Source organism: Etheostoma cragini, chromosome 2 (genome assembly GCF_013103735.1).
Source record: "Etheostoma cragini isolate CJK2018 chromosome 2, CSU_Ecrag_1.0, whole genome shotgun sequence".
In the NCBI taxonomy this organism is placed as follows: domain Eukaryota; kingdom Metazoa; phylum Chordata; class Actinopteri; order Perciformes; family Percidae; genus Etheostoma; species Etheostoma cragini.
The window spans coordinates 5,568,504-5,582,490 of NC_048408.1; the positions used below are offsets into that span (position 1 = coordinate 5,568,504).

The 13,987-nt window shown below is 40.4% G+C and overlaps 2 protein-coding genes across 7 annotated transcripts in view; one reads left to right on the forward strand and one right to left on the reverse strand.

The window, feature by feature from the left end:
- si:ch73-109d9.2 (uncharacterized protein LOC565042 homolog) overlaps positions 1-1,399 on the reverse strand; it is a 4,964-nt gene extending 3,565 nt beyond the window's left edge. Inside the window, exon 1 of one of the 2 annotated variants that reach the window (XM_034860684.1) lies at positions 445-1,399. In XM_034860684.1, coding sequence (XP_034716575.1) covers positions 445-715 — 271 coding nt within the window. In that variant the 5' untranslated portion in view covers positions 716-1,399. The remainder of the gene's footprint in view (positions 1-444) is intronic. The other variant, XM_034860677.1, reaches the window with a different exon arrangement.
- Positions 1,400-1,446: 47 nt separating this feature from the next.
- LOC117937002 lies at positions 1,447-13,799 on the forward strand. 5 transcript variants are annotated; one of them, XM_034860618.1, is made up of 6 exons: positions 1,447-1,891; positions 7,092-7,282; positions 7,378-7,447; positions 7,593-10,231; positions 10,507-11,611; positions 11,675-13,799. In XM_034860618.1, exons 1-6 carry the CDS (start codon positions 1,621-1,623, stop codon positions 12,991-12,993), a joined length of 5,595 nt encoding a protein of 1,864 aa, XP_034716509.1. In that variant the 5' UTR covers positions 1,447-1,620; the 3' UTR covers positions 12,994-13,799. The 5 variants fall into 5 exon arrangements, with proteins under 5 accessions (XP_034716509.1, XP_034716535.1, XP_034716519.1 ...); XM_034860644.1 differs by having other exon boundaries at positions 10,507-11,348; positions 11,481-13,799; XM_034860628.1 differs by having other exon boundaries at positions 10,507-11,121; positions 11,200-13,799.
- The last annotated feature ends 188 nt before the right edge of the window (positions 13,800-13,987 follow it).

Below are 13,987 nucleotides of genomic sequence, written 5' to 3' on the forward strand. Positions count from 1 at the left end.
GCACTGTTGCTTGCTCTGGAGGAAACTACTAGAACTGTTGGGTCCTTGTAAATTCTGGAGTGTGGTCTAGACCTACTCCATCTGTAAAGTGTCTCGAGATAACTCTTGTTATGAATTGATACTATAAATAAAATTGAATTGAAATTGAAATTGAGGAAATATGTTCTTATAGTTTGTAAATCATTGTTAAATGTTAATATAATTAATATTGAGTGAGGCTCTTTATAGCTGTTGTGGAGCTCTTTTGTTGATTTATTCTAATATCAATAAATTTTCTTTCACACAATATGTTTAGGACCCCATTACCTATGATTTTGACATTTTTAAACCCAAAAAAAGATCAGACAGTTTAGGTATGTATACCGTTTGGTCAGGAATGAGACAAAATAAATACTTGGGATTAATAGTGGCTGAATATGGGTGAGTCACACCAGACAGACTCACCTGTCGCTCTGGGAGGCGCCTCACCGGACGCCCCGACTCTTCCGCAGTCAAGACATCTCCCCCTCCGGTCTCGGTCTCCCTCTCTTTCTCTCCGTCGAACCTCCGAAAACTTAAGTCGCCGCTTCAGGGACTCGACCTGCTCTCTGCACCGTGTTACCTCGTCCAAAAAACTGTCCTCTACCAGCCGGGTGATCTCATACATGGCAGCTTTAAATACCGTTTCCATGACACCAGAAAGCTGCGACTGAAACGTTAATATAGTTTCGGCCATTATGGCAAAGATGTGTAATGGCTGTCCTTTTATTTGGAGTGAACTCAGGAACAGGCAACTTTGGACAGCCAAAGACTGTAGCAGAGTAGTAGCTGTCGGACACAGCTAACGTGGCTCTCTATAAACTGGATTTGCCAGTAACTCGATTTTCAGTCTATATGGCGTTAACGTTAAACAGGCTGTAGTATCTGGTTGGTCCACATTTGCAGTTTGCTTACTTTATCACACCAAAACTAGAGTCCCGTTTAATCTCAACTTTAGCTAGCCAGCTAACTACTAATGTTAGCTTGCTCCATTAGCGATAGTTGTGATTCAGAGTTAGCTAACGTTACAGATTTCGAATACGTAAACAAACAAAAAGCAACCATATTTAACATGCATTTAGATTATGTTTGTAAGCAAACGTAATTCATTTTCTTAGCTGTAATATGTCTTTAACGTTACAAATTCCGTTGAGCTTTCGCATTTCCTTTTCATTCCGTAAACAACCGCATTTCGAAGACTTAAAATACGGGTCGTGATTTGGAACAATCTTAATCGTTTCAGCTGCACGGTTGTCTGTTATGATTAAGGCTATAACGTAGAGCGTTGATGGTAATTGATTACTCACAAATGTACCATGTTCTTGCCATTTACTAAGTTAAATACAAGCACACCGTTTTGTCAAAGAGGTGAAGGTATTTAAGTGCATCACCGGATATGTCCTCAACTCCTTCCTTCCGGTCCGCGGTAAAACGCTAGACGCAGAACGTTAGCTACGTCCTCGATGTGCGTCACACAAAGCACAGACGGAAAGGATGCAGCCATGTTGAGCCATCTCGTAATATCTAGCTTTTAATAACGCCGTTAATTCAGTACAAACGTGGACTTATATCGACATCGGACGAACGGTAAACCATACCAAAATGTCTGCGGACGATTTTCAGACGAAGTACTCCTCCGTCATGGAGGGAATGCTGAAGGGTGCAATCGCAGAGACCACGAAACTTTTCGAAACTATGGTCGACGAACTGAAGGCAGAATTATCTCAAATCAAGAAGGAGAACGAGGAGCTTAAAACAAAATGCAGCCAATTCGAGAATGTGAGAAACCAACTCACTGTTGACACCAGAGAAAGTGAGCCTCCTCCAGGGCCAAGCGACGGCTCAGAGAAACGTGACCGAGCGGTTCAATGTGGTAAGTTGCGATGCCCTTAACGTTACCCACCACAAGATTGATAGCTAATCTAAGACCACAACATTGTCTGATACTGCTATGTGATGTTTTCGCTAACAACATATGAGTGTGTTCGCGTTATGTGGCATATGAATAGCAGCTCTTGGATATTGGTGTATCGGTAATTTAGCCTAGCTTGGTCGTATCCTTAGCGTGGGATCCAAAATAGGAGGGAAACCATACAATGCTATCATGGCTAACGGCTTTGTAACAGCGTGTTTCAACGATAGCTACACACTAAACCGCTGACTAATAGTATTCACGTTACATTCATTAACAACGTTACCATTAGGCTTTCTTATTTTGATGCATGCCTTAGATTCAATACGGACATTTTGCATCAATTTCGTGTTACAATGAAGTGAAGTCACATAATGTGGAATCAAATTGGGGGGTGATTAAAATATTTTAAAATATCTTAACAAAAAAAGCATGACATTTTAAAGGAATGCTAAGAGAAAAAAAATGGTATTTGATAGTGGTGCTTGATAATACAATGTAGGGCTACTTCAAGTTGTTTGGTTGAATTTGATTAATTGCGCATCCCTGAAATGTAGCTTGCTGTCTGTGTGAAGAGTTAGGACCATGCAACGTATATCAAATTGTTTCACCCCAGTCTTATGAAATTATTATACGCAAAGGTTATATATTATATGTGTAGGTGCGTTTGACATATATCAAAATGTGTGCGTTTGCTTATTAACGGTACTGGCAAATACCTTGATCATTGTTAAAAGCGAGCCGTTTTACACATGTAAATTTACAACAATGGTTCCAAGTTAGGGCTTGGCGATTAATCGAAAATGTATTGACATAGAAATTCTTACGCTGTTTTTGATGTATCAGCGGCTAACACACACAAACAATGGAGCACACACCAGACACTACGTTCTGTTTACTGATAGCTAGCGTTTAACTCAGGCTGGTTAATTAGCTAGGAAGTAGTGATCAGAACAATTTTTTTGAACAATTTTGACTTTGAAATATTTTTTCACCAAAGATATGTATTGCAATATGAAAAAAAGTCATTTTTAAAAGATTACATGAATAGCTCCATTTGGAAACGATACATAATTCTTTACTACCTCGGTCATTCTGTCGGGGAGTGCAACTGCATGGAAGATAAAAATGCAATGGAAACGTTTTTTTTTTTAACTTTCTGCAAAAAGTAAAAAAAAACTGCAGTGTCTGTTGTGGAACTACAAGCTAATTAAATTACTGTTCATTTAATTATTCATGATTTTGTAGCCCTATTCCAAATTAATATAAATATGTGCTATTATAATAAATCCTCAGTTTTATTACCTTTTGAAGGGTAATTGCAACTGATAATAACTTTTACTGATTTCCCCACTCCTGTGTACAAGGCTAAACTAGTTTGATTTCATGCTAACCGGTTGAACGAGAATTTGTCACTGCGATATGTTCTGCCAAATTTAAAAAAGTGGTTTACATTACCAACCTGAGCTACTTGAATTGCAGTAGGGTGGCTTGTGACATGTCGTCACATGACATCCCCTAAAAAAATTGAAACTTTCTGTTTGACGCTCAAAACGTCCAAAATGTGACACCGACAGATTTGCTGCTCCTTGCAACTTAGAGAAGCTGGCTTCCATTGAAAATGAAGGACTTCCGTTAACTTCGGAAGTCAGTAACTTAGACCAACTTTGTTGTAACAATAGTTTTACAATATCTAGGCCTACTTTTCTTCCAAAAGAGGTATTTCAATCAAAACAATGAACCCACACTTTTGATCAGTCTTGAAGTTTCATAGGATTATGGGAGTTGTAGTTTTCATGGCTAAAAAGTAGGGGTGTGACGAGACTCTGCTTACGAGACAAGACATATGATGGGGTTAATTAGAAAGAGACAAGGTTTAAACCCTATTTTAAAGAACTTAAATGACAAAATATTTGTAAAATGTATCGATTACGCAAACGTTGGACACTTTGCCATTTTCTCCAGCCGGTCTCTCCTCTTAGCCCTTCTCAATTTACGCACTATTTCTTCATTTTGTAATCTGCGCCTTGGCATGTACTGCCAGCAGTCACGTGAAATTTGGCAGCTACAGTTTTTTTGAAATTACAATTGTGAATGCTAAATTTGATGAATTTACTGTTGATCAGACCCCAGATGAGAATATAAGCTAACGTTAGCGGCAGGAGACACTGTATTCCTCTGACGCGCTGTATTAACGTTTACTGTTTTTAAAAGTTTTCCAGGTTGGTCGGGGTGCATACTGCTCGAAACCAACATGAAAAAAACATACGTAGTAATGTTCACTCAGTGTTTTCCTTTAAAATGAGCGGTGCCGTTAAATCAATGGTTTTAGGTAACGGCACCCTACGGAACAACTATTTGCTTGATTTGCCCCCAAGACCCACATTCAGATGGCAAACCCCACCCTAACACCTGATCCACTAAATTTTCTGTGGGAAACCCTGCTTCTGTCTTGTGCCTTTCAGTCAGTCACCAGGGCAATAGAGAATGTGTGTGTGTGTGTGGGGGGGGGTGGGGTTGGAGTCTGCTGTCTGCGAAACATTCGGAAAGGACAAAGAAGCTTTCAGTTACGTGGTCCTAGGTCCCAAAATTGATTTAGCGTGAATCGGTCCTGAGCAGTACTGAGTAATTCTGTACTTATTTATCTTGTGGGACAAAAAATGTATCTGTTCACGTATGAGTATATTTATATAAGTCGTAAGCAAGATTTAAAATAACATTCATTCAAATGAAATAGCAGCAGTTTTTTCTTGATTTTGATTGGTAGTTGTCCAGTTAGTGAGCAAGCAAGCTAACATTAGCCTGCAGCTAAAACCACAATATCACAAAATAATTCACATCGTTGTCACCTTTTGGATGATTTCAGCACCAAAGAAAAGGATATTACATAATAATACCCCAAACTTCTTAGCGTGTAAAGGTGAAGAGGGAGAGATTTTCAGCAAAGCTCTTTTCAAGTAAAATGATCAGTTCACTTCTGTAATATAATTTTTGGTGTTTTTATTACATTTTATAGCATTTGAAAAAAACAATGAAATGGTTTCCAAACAGTATCCTGACTAAACTTTGACAATCTGTGAGCATGCAGTTGTGACTGTTTGTGAAAATAATATATAACTTGTCTGTCTGTGGAATTTTTGAATTGTCGCAAACTGAGAACACATTTTTTCACGATCCATCCCCGGTGCATTTCTGGGACATTGGGGTGCATTAGCACAGTTATCTGCTAAGCCCATGGTGGCTTTCAGACATGTAGTTGTTTCTGGGAACATGGTCATTAGACATCTATTTGTAAATCTAATGTTATGTAGCAAACATAATAACGGGATGTCCCATTGCGATTAATCGTGGTCAAAACAATCATACTAAAATGTACTTGATGAGCGTGTTGAATGATAACGTACCCATCTAGAATTAGCTAATGTTAGCTAACACATTGTAGTTGCGTTGAGCTGGATCAATCGATAGTGAATCAATGTGCTGAGATTTGTTAGCTTTTTTACAGAGTAAATTCCTTCTGTGACATTGAATGATTTATAATTACTCTTGAACGTATTACCTAGGTTCCCCATTTTTGACGGAAGTTAGAGTAACTAAAGGAGTCCACATCCTGTAATACATTACAGATTTCTCTGAGTTTGACATTGTTGTAAACATTTGGGATAGTGGAAGAACCAGGGCTGCCCAATTAATCAAATTTTAATCGCGATCAAGATTTTGACTTCCCACGATAAAAATTGCGTGATCGTGCGATTATTTTTTTTAACGCGTCATCTCATAGAATGCTTCGTTTTTTTTGCAAAGTCAGTCAGAGTAGTTCACTGCAACCCGTGCAGTTTAGTTTCAAGATGTAGACAGTCCCAGAGGACAGAGTAGCGTGAGGAAAACTCAACAGATAGCAGTCGGTAATACGTCGGTCTCAAGGTTTACCAGTTTACCAGTAAACGCAACATTTTGTTCTGTGTGTGTTGTTTTTCAGACAACAGCAGTGACCAGTGCTAGTCTGTGCTAGTAGCGGTTAGCTCCTCTAGGATGCACCGGTGCTAATGTCCTCACATCCGCTGCAATGCTGTTTATATGGACATGATTTAATTTTGCGTTATACGACCCATTTTGTCTGTAAAGCCGTGCCGTGCTCGGCCACACAGCGCCGGTCCACAGTTCTGACATTTATGTACAGTTTTAATTGTTAATAAAACAGCTGTATTTTGTTAGGTATGAGGGACAAACCTGTATTTGTACTAGTGTTTCCGCGGGTAATTCTGCTATCGTGGCCGTCACGGCGAAGAACACAGAAGAAGTTATTGAATGCAACTAACTTAAGTTGGCAGAGTAACAAGGTGTGATACGGAGCTGCTGGACCTGGACCGGAGATGTGACCCATGGCTAGAATTTCATAGTTCATAAAAATGCAGCGCAGTGAAGATACAGACGTTTCATACACACAACGTGTGTCTCCGCCATTTGATCCGTACTGGACCCGTTCATAATAATCAGCTGTCTCTCTGTGAGTAGCTTCCATCACACTCACTCTCGCAGTTATAAATAGTCTATGTGACAATAAAATTTGTTTTGGTTAAAATCAACAAATAATCGTGATAATAATCGCAATCATAATTTTGATCAAAGTAATAGTGATTATCATTTTGGCCATAATTGTGCAGCCCCAGTAAGAACACAACTTAACAAATTATTTACCATGGATACAGTCTTTTTGTGACGTTTTATAAAAAAAATATTAAGTTTTTAGTTTTTTTATACCTGTTTTTAATGTGTGAATCCTCTGTACTGCGTCCTTGAGTGCCGAGAAAGGCCCCTTTTTAGAGAAAATGTATTATTTTTATTATAACGTATACAGTCTGGTGTGGGAAAGGGATAGCAAGCCAGCGTCTGTGGACCGCAGGTTTTGGGGTGGGGTGTATGGATGGAGGAGGTTCGAGAGCTACTGTGGGGCCAGGGGATTGAGGGATTTGTAGGTGAGAAGGACAATTTTATACTTGATGCATGACTTAATTGGGAACCAGTGAAGGTGGATTAAGCTTCTTTGACTTAGACCAAACAGCATTTGGGGCTGTAGCATTAAAAAAAAAAAAAAATCAGGAAAGATTCAGGACCTTAATGTTAAAAATCACCATTTTATTTTGTGTGTTTATGTGAACAGACCTGGCTCCTGTCCGCACGGTGCTGGTGGAGCAATGTCAACCATTGAGACACTCATCGTTGCAAAATCAAGAGCAACAATGCCGTCATGAGGAGATAGAGTACTACAGTTTGCAGGACCATAACTACGGTGAACCGAATACTCAAAGGCCCTTTATACTTCTTAAACAAGAAGTGTGTGTTAAACAAGAGGTATGTATGTATCTTAGCAACAATAACATTTATTTCCCCCTTTTTGTTATCTTTTTGTTTTCTCAAAACCAGATTTCTTTGTCGTCCCTCTGCAGCAAACTTATGATGATTCTCCTGTGCAGTCTCTCCTGGTGCAGGAGAAAGTTGAGCCCCCTGATAAAGCAGGTCAGGAAAAAAACTGACTTAATTTTAACTATAATTTGTAAACATTAACAAAACGTGTTGTCAAGCTTCACTACTGAACATACTCACCTTTTTTTAATCTCTTCTTATGTTTCCTGTGTGATGGTTCTATCACTGCTGTTCCTAGGTTCACCATGGGCCTCTGCTTGTGGAGATGAGAATGAAGGGCCTCACATTAAGGACGTCTGTTCAATTGGAGAAATACCCTTACGTCTAAAATATGAAGAGGACCAAATGGCCCTCGAACTACCCTCTTTGGAAATGGATAGCGAAGGAGCCCAGAGCCAACCGCCTGGATTAGAACATTCACTAGTAATCTCACTCGCTGCAATAAAAGACAATATGGAAGAAGAGTCTCAAGGCAGTCATAAGATATCAGAAACACATGAAGAACCTGTTCCATTGGAAAAACACCCATTGGAGGTTGCTCAGCATCAACTAGAGGTTGAACACCGTGAAAAAGAGCAACAATCGGTGGTCCCCCAAATTTGTCAAAGAACAAAAGACAGTACATCAGTTAATAAACAGTCTGATGTTTCTCTGCAACGGTATGCAGACGTCCAATCTACAAACAAACGGTGGGCACAACCTACACCACTCCAAAAAGGAGAAGCATTTGGACAATTAAATAGTGGTGTGGCAGTTGGTAAGTCAAGTCAACAGCCTGACTTGCTAGTACGACGAAGAAGAGGGCGGCCACCAAAGAAAGCTGAACGTCTGAATCAGCCAGTGAAAGAACTTGGTTCTCAACCTGTTTCACTAGAATCGTCAAGTAGAAGAAGTTATTTAAGTAGAAGATGTTCCTCTGCAAAGGAAAAACCATCAGAATCTCAGCAGCCCTCCATGGAAATCAAAGAACAGGCCGTTCAGGCTCCATCCACTAAAGTTTCATCAGTAAATAAAACACGAAACACTGTTCAGCCCACTGGACGCTGCAGCTCTGTAACTCTTCAGGATGCAATGCTATTAGTTGAAGCCATGAATCAGTCAACGGTAGAAAATACATTCTCTTCTTCACAAATAATGGCAGCCCCACCACAAACCCAGTGTGCCCCCAGAATTAGTACCTTAAAAACTGTGGATGAGGTGCCAGCTGAGCCACAGAAACCGCCACTACCTCATGAAACTCATAAAGTAGCAGGCAATCTGCCAATAACAGAGGTGTCCACAACAACAGTAGATGAGGTCCTGGCTGAGCCAGAGACACCGCCATGTCCTGTTGAAACTCATGAAGCTGCAGGGAATTTGGCCGTAACAGAGGTTTCCACTAAAACGCAATCGACAATAAAGAAACTTGGTGTTGCTACTGCAGATGCTACTCTAACCAATAAAGCTCAGGCCCACATCAAGGCTGTCATACTAAACCAAAAGCATATGGTCACGTCATCCAATACTACTAAATCTTCAATGCCCTCACCAACTGCTGCTGTTCATACATGCACGCAGTTACATCAGCAGCACCCTCCCCATCCTCTGATAACATCGCTAGCAGCCAGCAAACCGGGTAAGGCAGTTCCTCGTAAAATAACTCCCAAGCCAAAATCAGTATCCTCATTAATGCCTCACAAAATAGCAAAACTGTTTCCAAACCAACTTCCTATTGTTGTGTCAACCGTTGTTGGTGCCCGGAGAAGAACTTCCCTTCCACACTCTCCAACTGCAGGTCTGCCTCTTGGAACACTTTCCCTAGCTTCCGATCCTCAGAAAACAACACACCCTATGTCCAGTAAAATGCTTGCTGTTGTCCCTTCACAGTCGATCGCCACCTCTACAGACCCACAATCAGGACCTTTACCACACTCAAAAATAACAATTGTAATTCCGAGACAGATGTCAGCTTTGGAGTCAAAGAAACGCCAGTCACAGAGCACTGTTCCAACTGCCAAGCAGGACTCAGACAAATCATCTGCTCCTGTTACAGTGTCATTGTCGCATTTGTCACCTCCTTCATCGCAGGAGTTGAGCATTTCTATGGAGACACAAAACGCTTCAGATAAAGTGGGCGGTAAACTGGACGGAATACTCAACTTAGAATCTCCCAAACCAATCAACGCTGGTTCTGAAACAATAAATGAATGCACAGAAATCTGTTATAGTTTAAACAAGTCAGTAGGGCTAGTGTCAACCTTGCCGTTTACTGCGGAACCCAAAACCTTTGAGAAAAAGCTCACTGCCGTTGTCAGATTAACCAGGCTCCCATTTCCAGTATCAACCAAAGAAACAGTTTTAGTGTCAAGACTGCTTACGGATGGGTCTTCTAAAACTCAAAGCATTTTCAAAAGAGATACCACACAAAAGAAACCATCATCTGCGGTCATATCAACACAGTCACCCAAGGCACTTGTGTTATCCACTGATATTTGTCCCATTGTAAAAGAAACGTCCGTTCCTCTGTCTGCAAATACCTCTGATATGTCAGAGAAGCCAAATGATGTACAAAAGATGGCATCAATATCCTCAAATACCACCATTTTAAAAGAGTCATCCAACAGTTCATATGTGCCGCCCTCTACAACATCCATGGTGAGGAACAACTCAACTCCAGCTGGATCTGTTGCATCTGAACCTACTTTTAATATTGATGAGGAAATATTCGAAGATTGTGCGTTACCTACTGACCCAACTATAGATGAGAAACAATCATCTCCAGTTATACGTCTTACCTCCATCACCATCAAGAAAAAACTTGAGCCTCAATTAAAAATGACTCAAGCCCAGTTTCTGGCACAGCTGAGAGTGTCACCTGTTACGCAAGAACCGAAACAGGTAATGTAGTAGTAAACTGAGTGGTCAATATTTCCAATTATGTGAAGTTTAAAAAATACAAAATAGTTATGTCTAAATTTAGTCTAGAATGTGACAAATTTGTACATTAAATAAGAATTATGAATTGTAAAGAGCATTAATGGTCATCAATTCCACATATGTTTACATTTTTTCATTTTTAACTGGTACTCTTGCAAAGACAATTAGAATTTCTCTGAATGTTTTCTTTTCTTTTTCTAAATTCATTTCTTTTTCTTCCCTTTTTATGTTTAAAGGCCTCCGCTGATGACAATGTAGATCCCACCAGCTCCAGTGACAACAAAAGGCTACAAAGAAAAGGCATTGTTGCCAAACTCCGAAGTCATTTCAAACTTCACTTGCAAGCAAGAAGACCAACAACAAATCCAGAACTTAACGAAGAAATGGAGATCCAAACTGTAAACGACAAGAAACCTAGATTGAAGAAAGACAGTCTAAGAAACTCTGGGGCAGAAAAGACAACTAATGATTCCACTTCTATTAGTCCCAGGAGATCTGGACTATGTAGAGCAGGTGTTGGACCCAAGAGGACTGGTAGGGAACCAATTTATGTCAGTTCTAGGAAGTTTAAGGCTACTAGAAAACCCACTCGTGTAAGTCCCAGGAGGTCTAGTCCAGGTAGAAATTGTCCAGGCTCCAAAACGGAAAAATTCACTTTGAGTTCTAGAAGGTCTAGCTCAATTGAAAAAAGTGCCAACTCTAAAATCACAAAGTCCTCTTTATTGAGACCTAGGAGATCTAGCTTAATTCAAGAAAGTGCTAGCTCTAAAATCACCAAATCCACTTTAGTGAGTCCAAGAAGGTCTAGCTCAAACAAAGAAAGTCCTAGTTCTGAAAAGACAAAATCCACTGGCATGAGTCATAGAAGGTCTAGCGCAATAAAAAGTCCCAACTCTAAATGTACTAGTCCTATAAACCCCAAATCAAGTTTAGTGAGTCCTAGAAGGTCTAGCTCAATTAAAGAAAAACCTAGCTCTAAAAAGACAAAATCCACTTCGGTGAGTCCTAGGAGGTCTAGCTCAATTAAAGAAAAAGCTGGCTCTGAGAAGACAAAATCCACTACAGTGAGTCCTCGGAGGTCTGGCTCAATTAAAGATAAAGCTAGCTCTGAGAAAGCAAAATCCACTTCAGTGAGTCCTCGGAGGTCTGGCTCAATTAAAGAGAAAGCTAGCTCTGAGAAAGCAAAATCCACTTTGGTGAATCTCAAAAGATCTAGCTCAATTAACGAAAGTCCCAATTCTACAATGGCTAGCCCTATAAAGACTAAATTCACTTTGGTGAGTCATAGGAGGTCAAGCTCATCCATAGAAAGTGCTAATTCAAAAAAGACAGTGTTGACTCCTGTAAGTCCTAGGTCAAGCTTAATTCAAGAAAACGCTAGCTCTAAAAACACCAAACCCACTTCAGTGAGTCCTAGGATGTCTAGGTCAATCGAGGAAAGTGCTAAAACTACTTACGTGATCCCTATGAGGTGTGAAATTCCTACTACCCCTAAATTGCCTACCAAGGAAACAAATTTGTTCTGCCGTAGGAAGTGTACCCTCACTAAAGATGGTTCTAGCAGTCAACAGGACAAAAGGGAAGCTAATTCTCTCAGTCCTAGCTATAGCATGACTATAGATGATGCTAGTACCAAAAACAAGACAAGTGATACTGGTTCCCCAAGTGTTGGGTGGCCTAAACTGGCGACAGATGGTTTCAGTCCTGGTAGAACAGGGGAATCCACTCCTCCTAAGAAACCCAGATTAATTCAAGATGGTCCTGTTCCTCAAAAGAATTTAAGAGTGGCAAATGCTAAGAAGTTGGCTAAAGCAGCAAAAGCCAAAACAATAGCAAAAATGAAAAATGCTAGTCAATCGCAATTGCAGAATGTAGCTAAAACAAACCAGTTAGCAGAGAGCCGGGCTTCCTGCGAGACCGTGAAAAAAATTAGAGTTACAGCTGTGTGGACTCCTCCTCTAATGACATCTGTCATGAACACGCCTCCAAAAGGAAAGGAGAGAGAGCCAGGATCCAAGAATCAGACAATAGTTTCCCCCCCAAGTGTTCCTCGCTTCTCCATACCTGTCAGAGCAGCACCTTTTGTATCACCGTTACAGCCTTTATCAGTCATTGGTAGGCGTCTGCTCAAGAACCAGTGTGGGGAGTGCGGACGTGTCCTCAGCAGCATTGCAGCCCTGGAAAGCCACGTCAGTCTCCACAAAGGTCGCCGGCCCTTCTCATGCACGCTCTGCGGGAAGAACTTCCCAGACTCCAAATGTCTTAAACGGCACGGTCGGGTGCACCGCAATGGGAGGATACATATCTGTCAGAAGTGCGGGAAGGGCTTTGTATATAGTTTTGGCCTCACCAAACACCTCCAGATGGTGCACACAAGGATTAAACCTTTCATCTGCCAGGTCTGCAACAAGGGTTTCCTCACAAAACGAGACGTGGAAGCCCACATACGGATACACACTGGAGAGAAACCCTTCCATTGCGACCTCTGTGGAAGGACATTTACAAGGAAGGTAGAACTCAATGTGCATTTAAGGTGGCATAATGGAGAGAAGAGGCATTGGTGCCCATACTGTGGGAAAGGATTTTTAGACTTTAATAACCTGAAAAGACACAAATACATCCACACAGGGGAGAGACCACATGCCTGCCCTCACTGCCCCAAGCACTTCACGCAGTCAGGCCATGTAAAAAAGCATGTTAAAAATGTACATAAAATCCAATGAGAGATGGACATTCAAGATGCCTCCTTGCTCCACTGAAAATGTTAATAACTTTTTATATTGACAAATACAAATCTGAATGATGTTAGAGAACTTGGTGTGAAAGGGATCAGATCAGTTTTATTCTTTTAGTGCAATGGGTTTGTAGGACTGTGTGTGTGTGTGTGTGTGTGTGTGTGTGTGTGTGTGTGTGGCAAGGAGGGGATTGGCTAAGCGTAAGACGTGAATGCACCACATCGAAAGCGTTTGAATTGTAAACACCGTACAGATTAAACAAATAAGATAGGACATGTTAATTAAAGAACTTTAAGATTAACGTTCTCAGGCTCCAGCTCCATCTTTTATGCACAGCTGTGTGAGTGGTAACTCTGCAAATAAGCGCATTTCCCAAAATGTTAAACCTTTTTATAGTTCAGAAGCCTTTTCTTTAGAGCACTATGTGCTCTTCACAGGATCGCGAAAAGATGAGCATGCAGGATGTGTTCTGACAGTGTCTTCAACCTTGGTTGGTTTCTAAGACGACATGCATGTAAAAGTGGCATTGTGCTTATTTTAATTCTGTTTCGGATTGGTTAGATCACCTGTGAACAAATATTAAAACATGGTGTATGTTTTGAAGGATTATGAAACAAATAAGATACAATGATGAATGCAGTTTATTTGAACAAGTTTTGTTGTGTACACAGCCCCAGTTGGTGTAGGTATTGAAATGTTATTAAAATTGCAAAAGTAAATTAACATTAACCTCAAGTAGCCTTTATAATGTACATGAATATTCCAAATCTAGACATAGAAAACCTCATGTAAAACCACCACACATTTTTACTGTTCAACATGTTCTTCCATTGGTTTTATCACAACTGTTCACAATGGAATATAATTGTTCCAGTTCAGTTAATCCACGAATATCGCCGCCCGGGATAAGTTAAATGTTTTGTTGTTAAAAGTTGATATATTTTCAGTTTGAGTAGACATCCTTAGTTGACCCAGACATGCA

Coding starts and splice junctions, on each gene's coding strand:
- LOC117937002 (XM_034860610.1), top strand. CDS start 1,621: ATGTCTGCGGACGATTTTCAGACGAAGTACTCCTCCGTCATGGAGGGA. Junction 1,892..7,091: donor TGACCGAGCGGTTCAATGTG/GTAAGTTGCGAT, acceptor TTATGTGAACAG/ACCTGGCTCCTGTCCGCACG. Junction 10,232..10,506: donor TTACGCAAGAACCGAAACAG/GTAATGTAGTAG, acceptor TTATGTTTAAAG/GCCTCCGCTGATGACAATGT.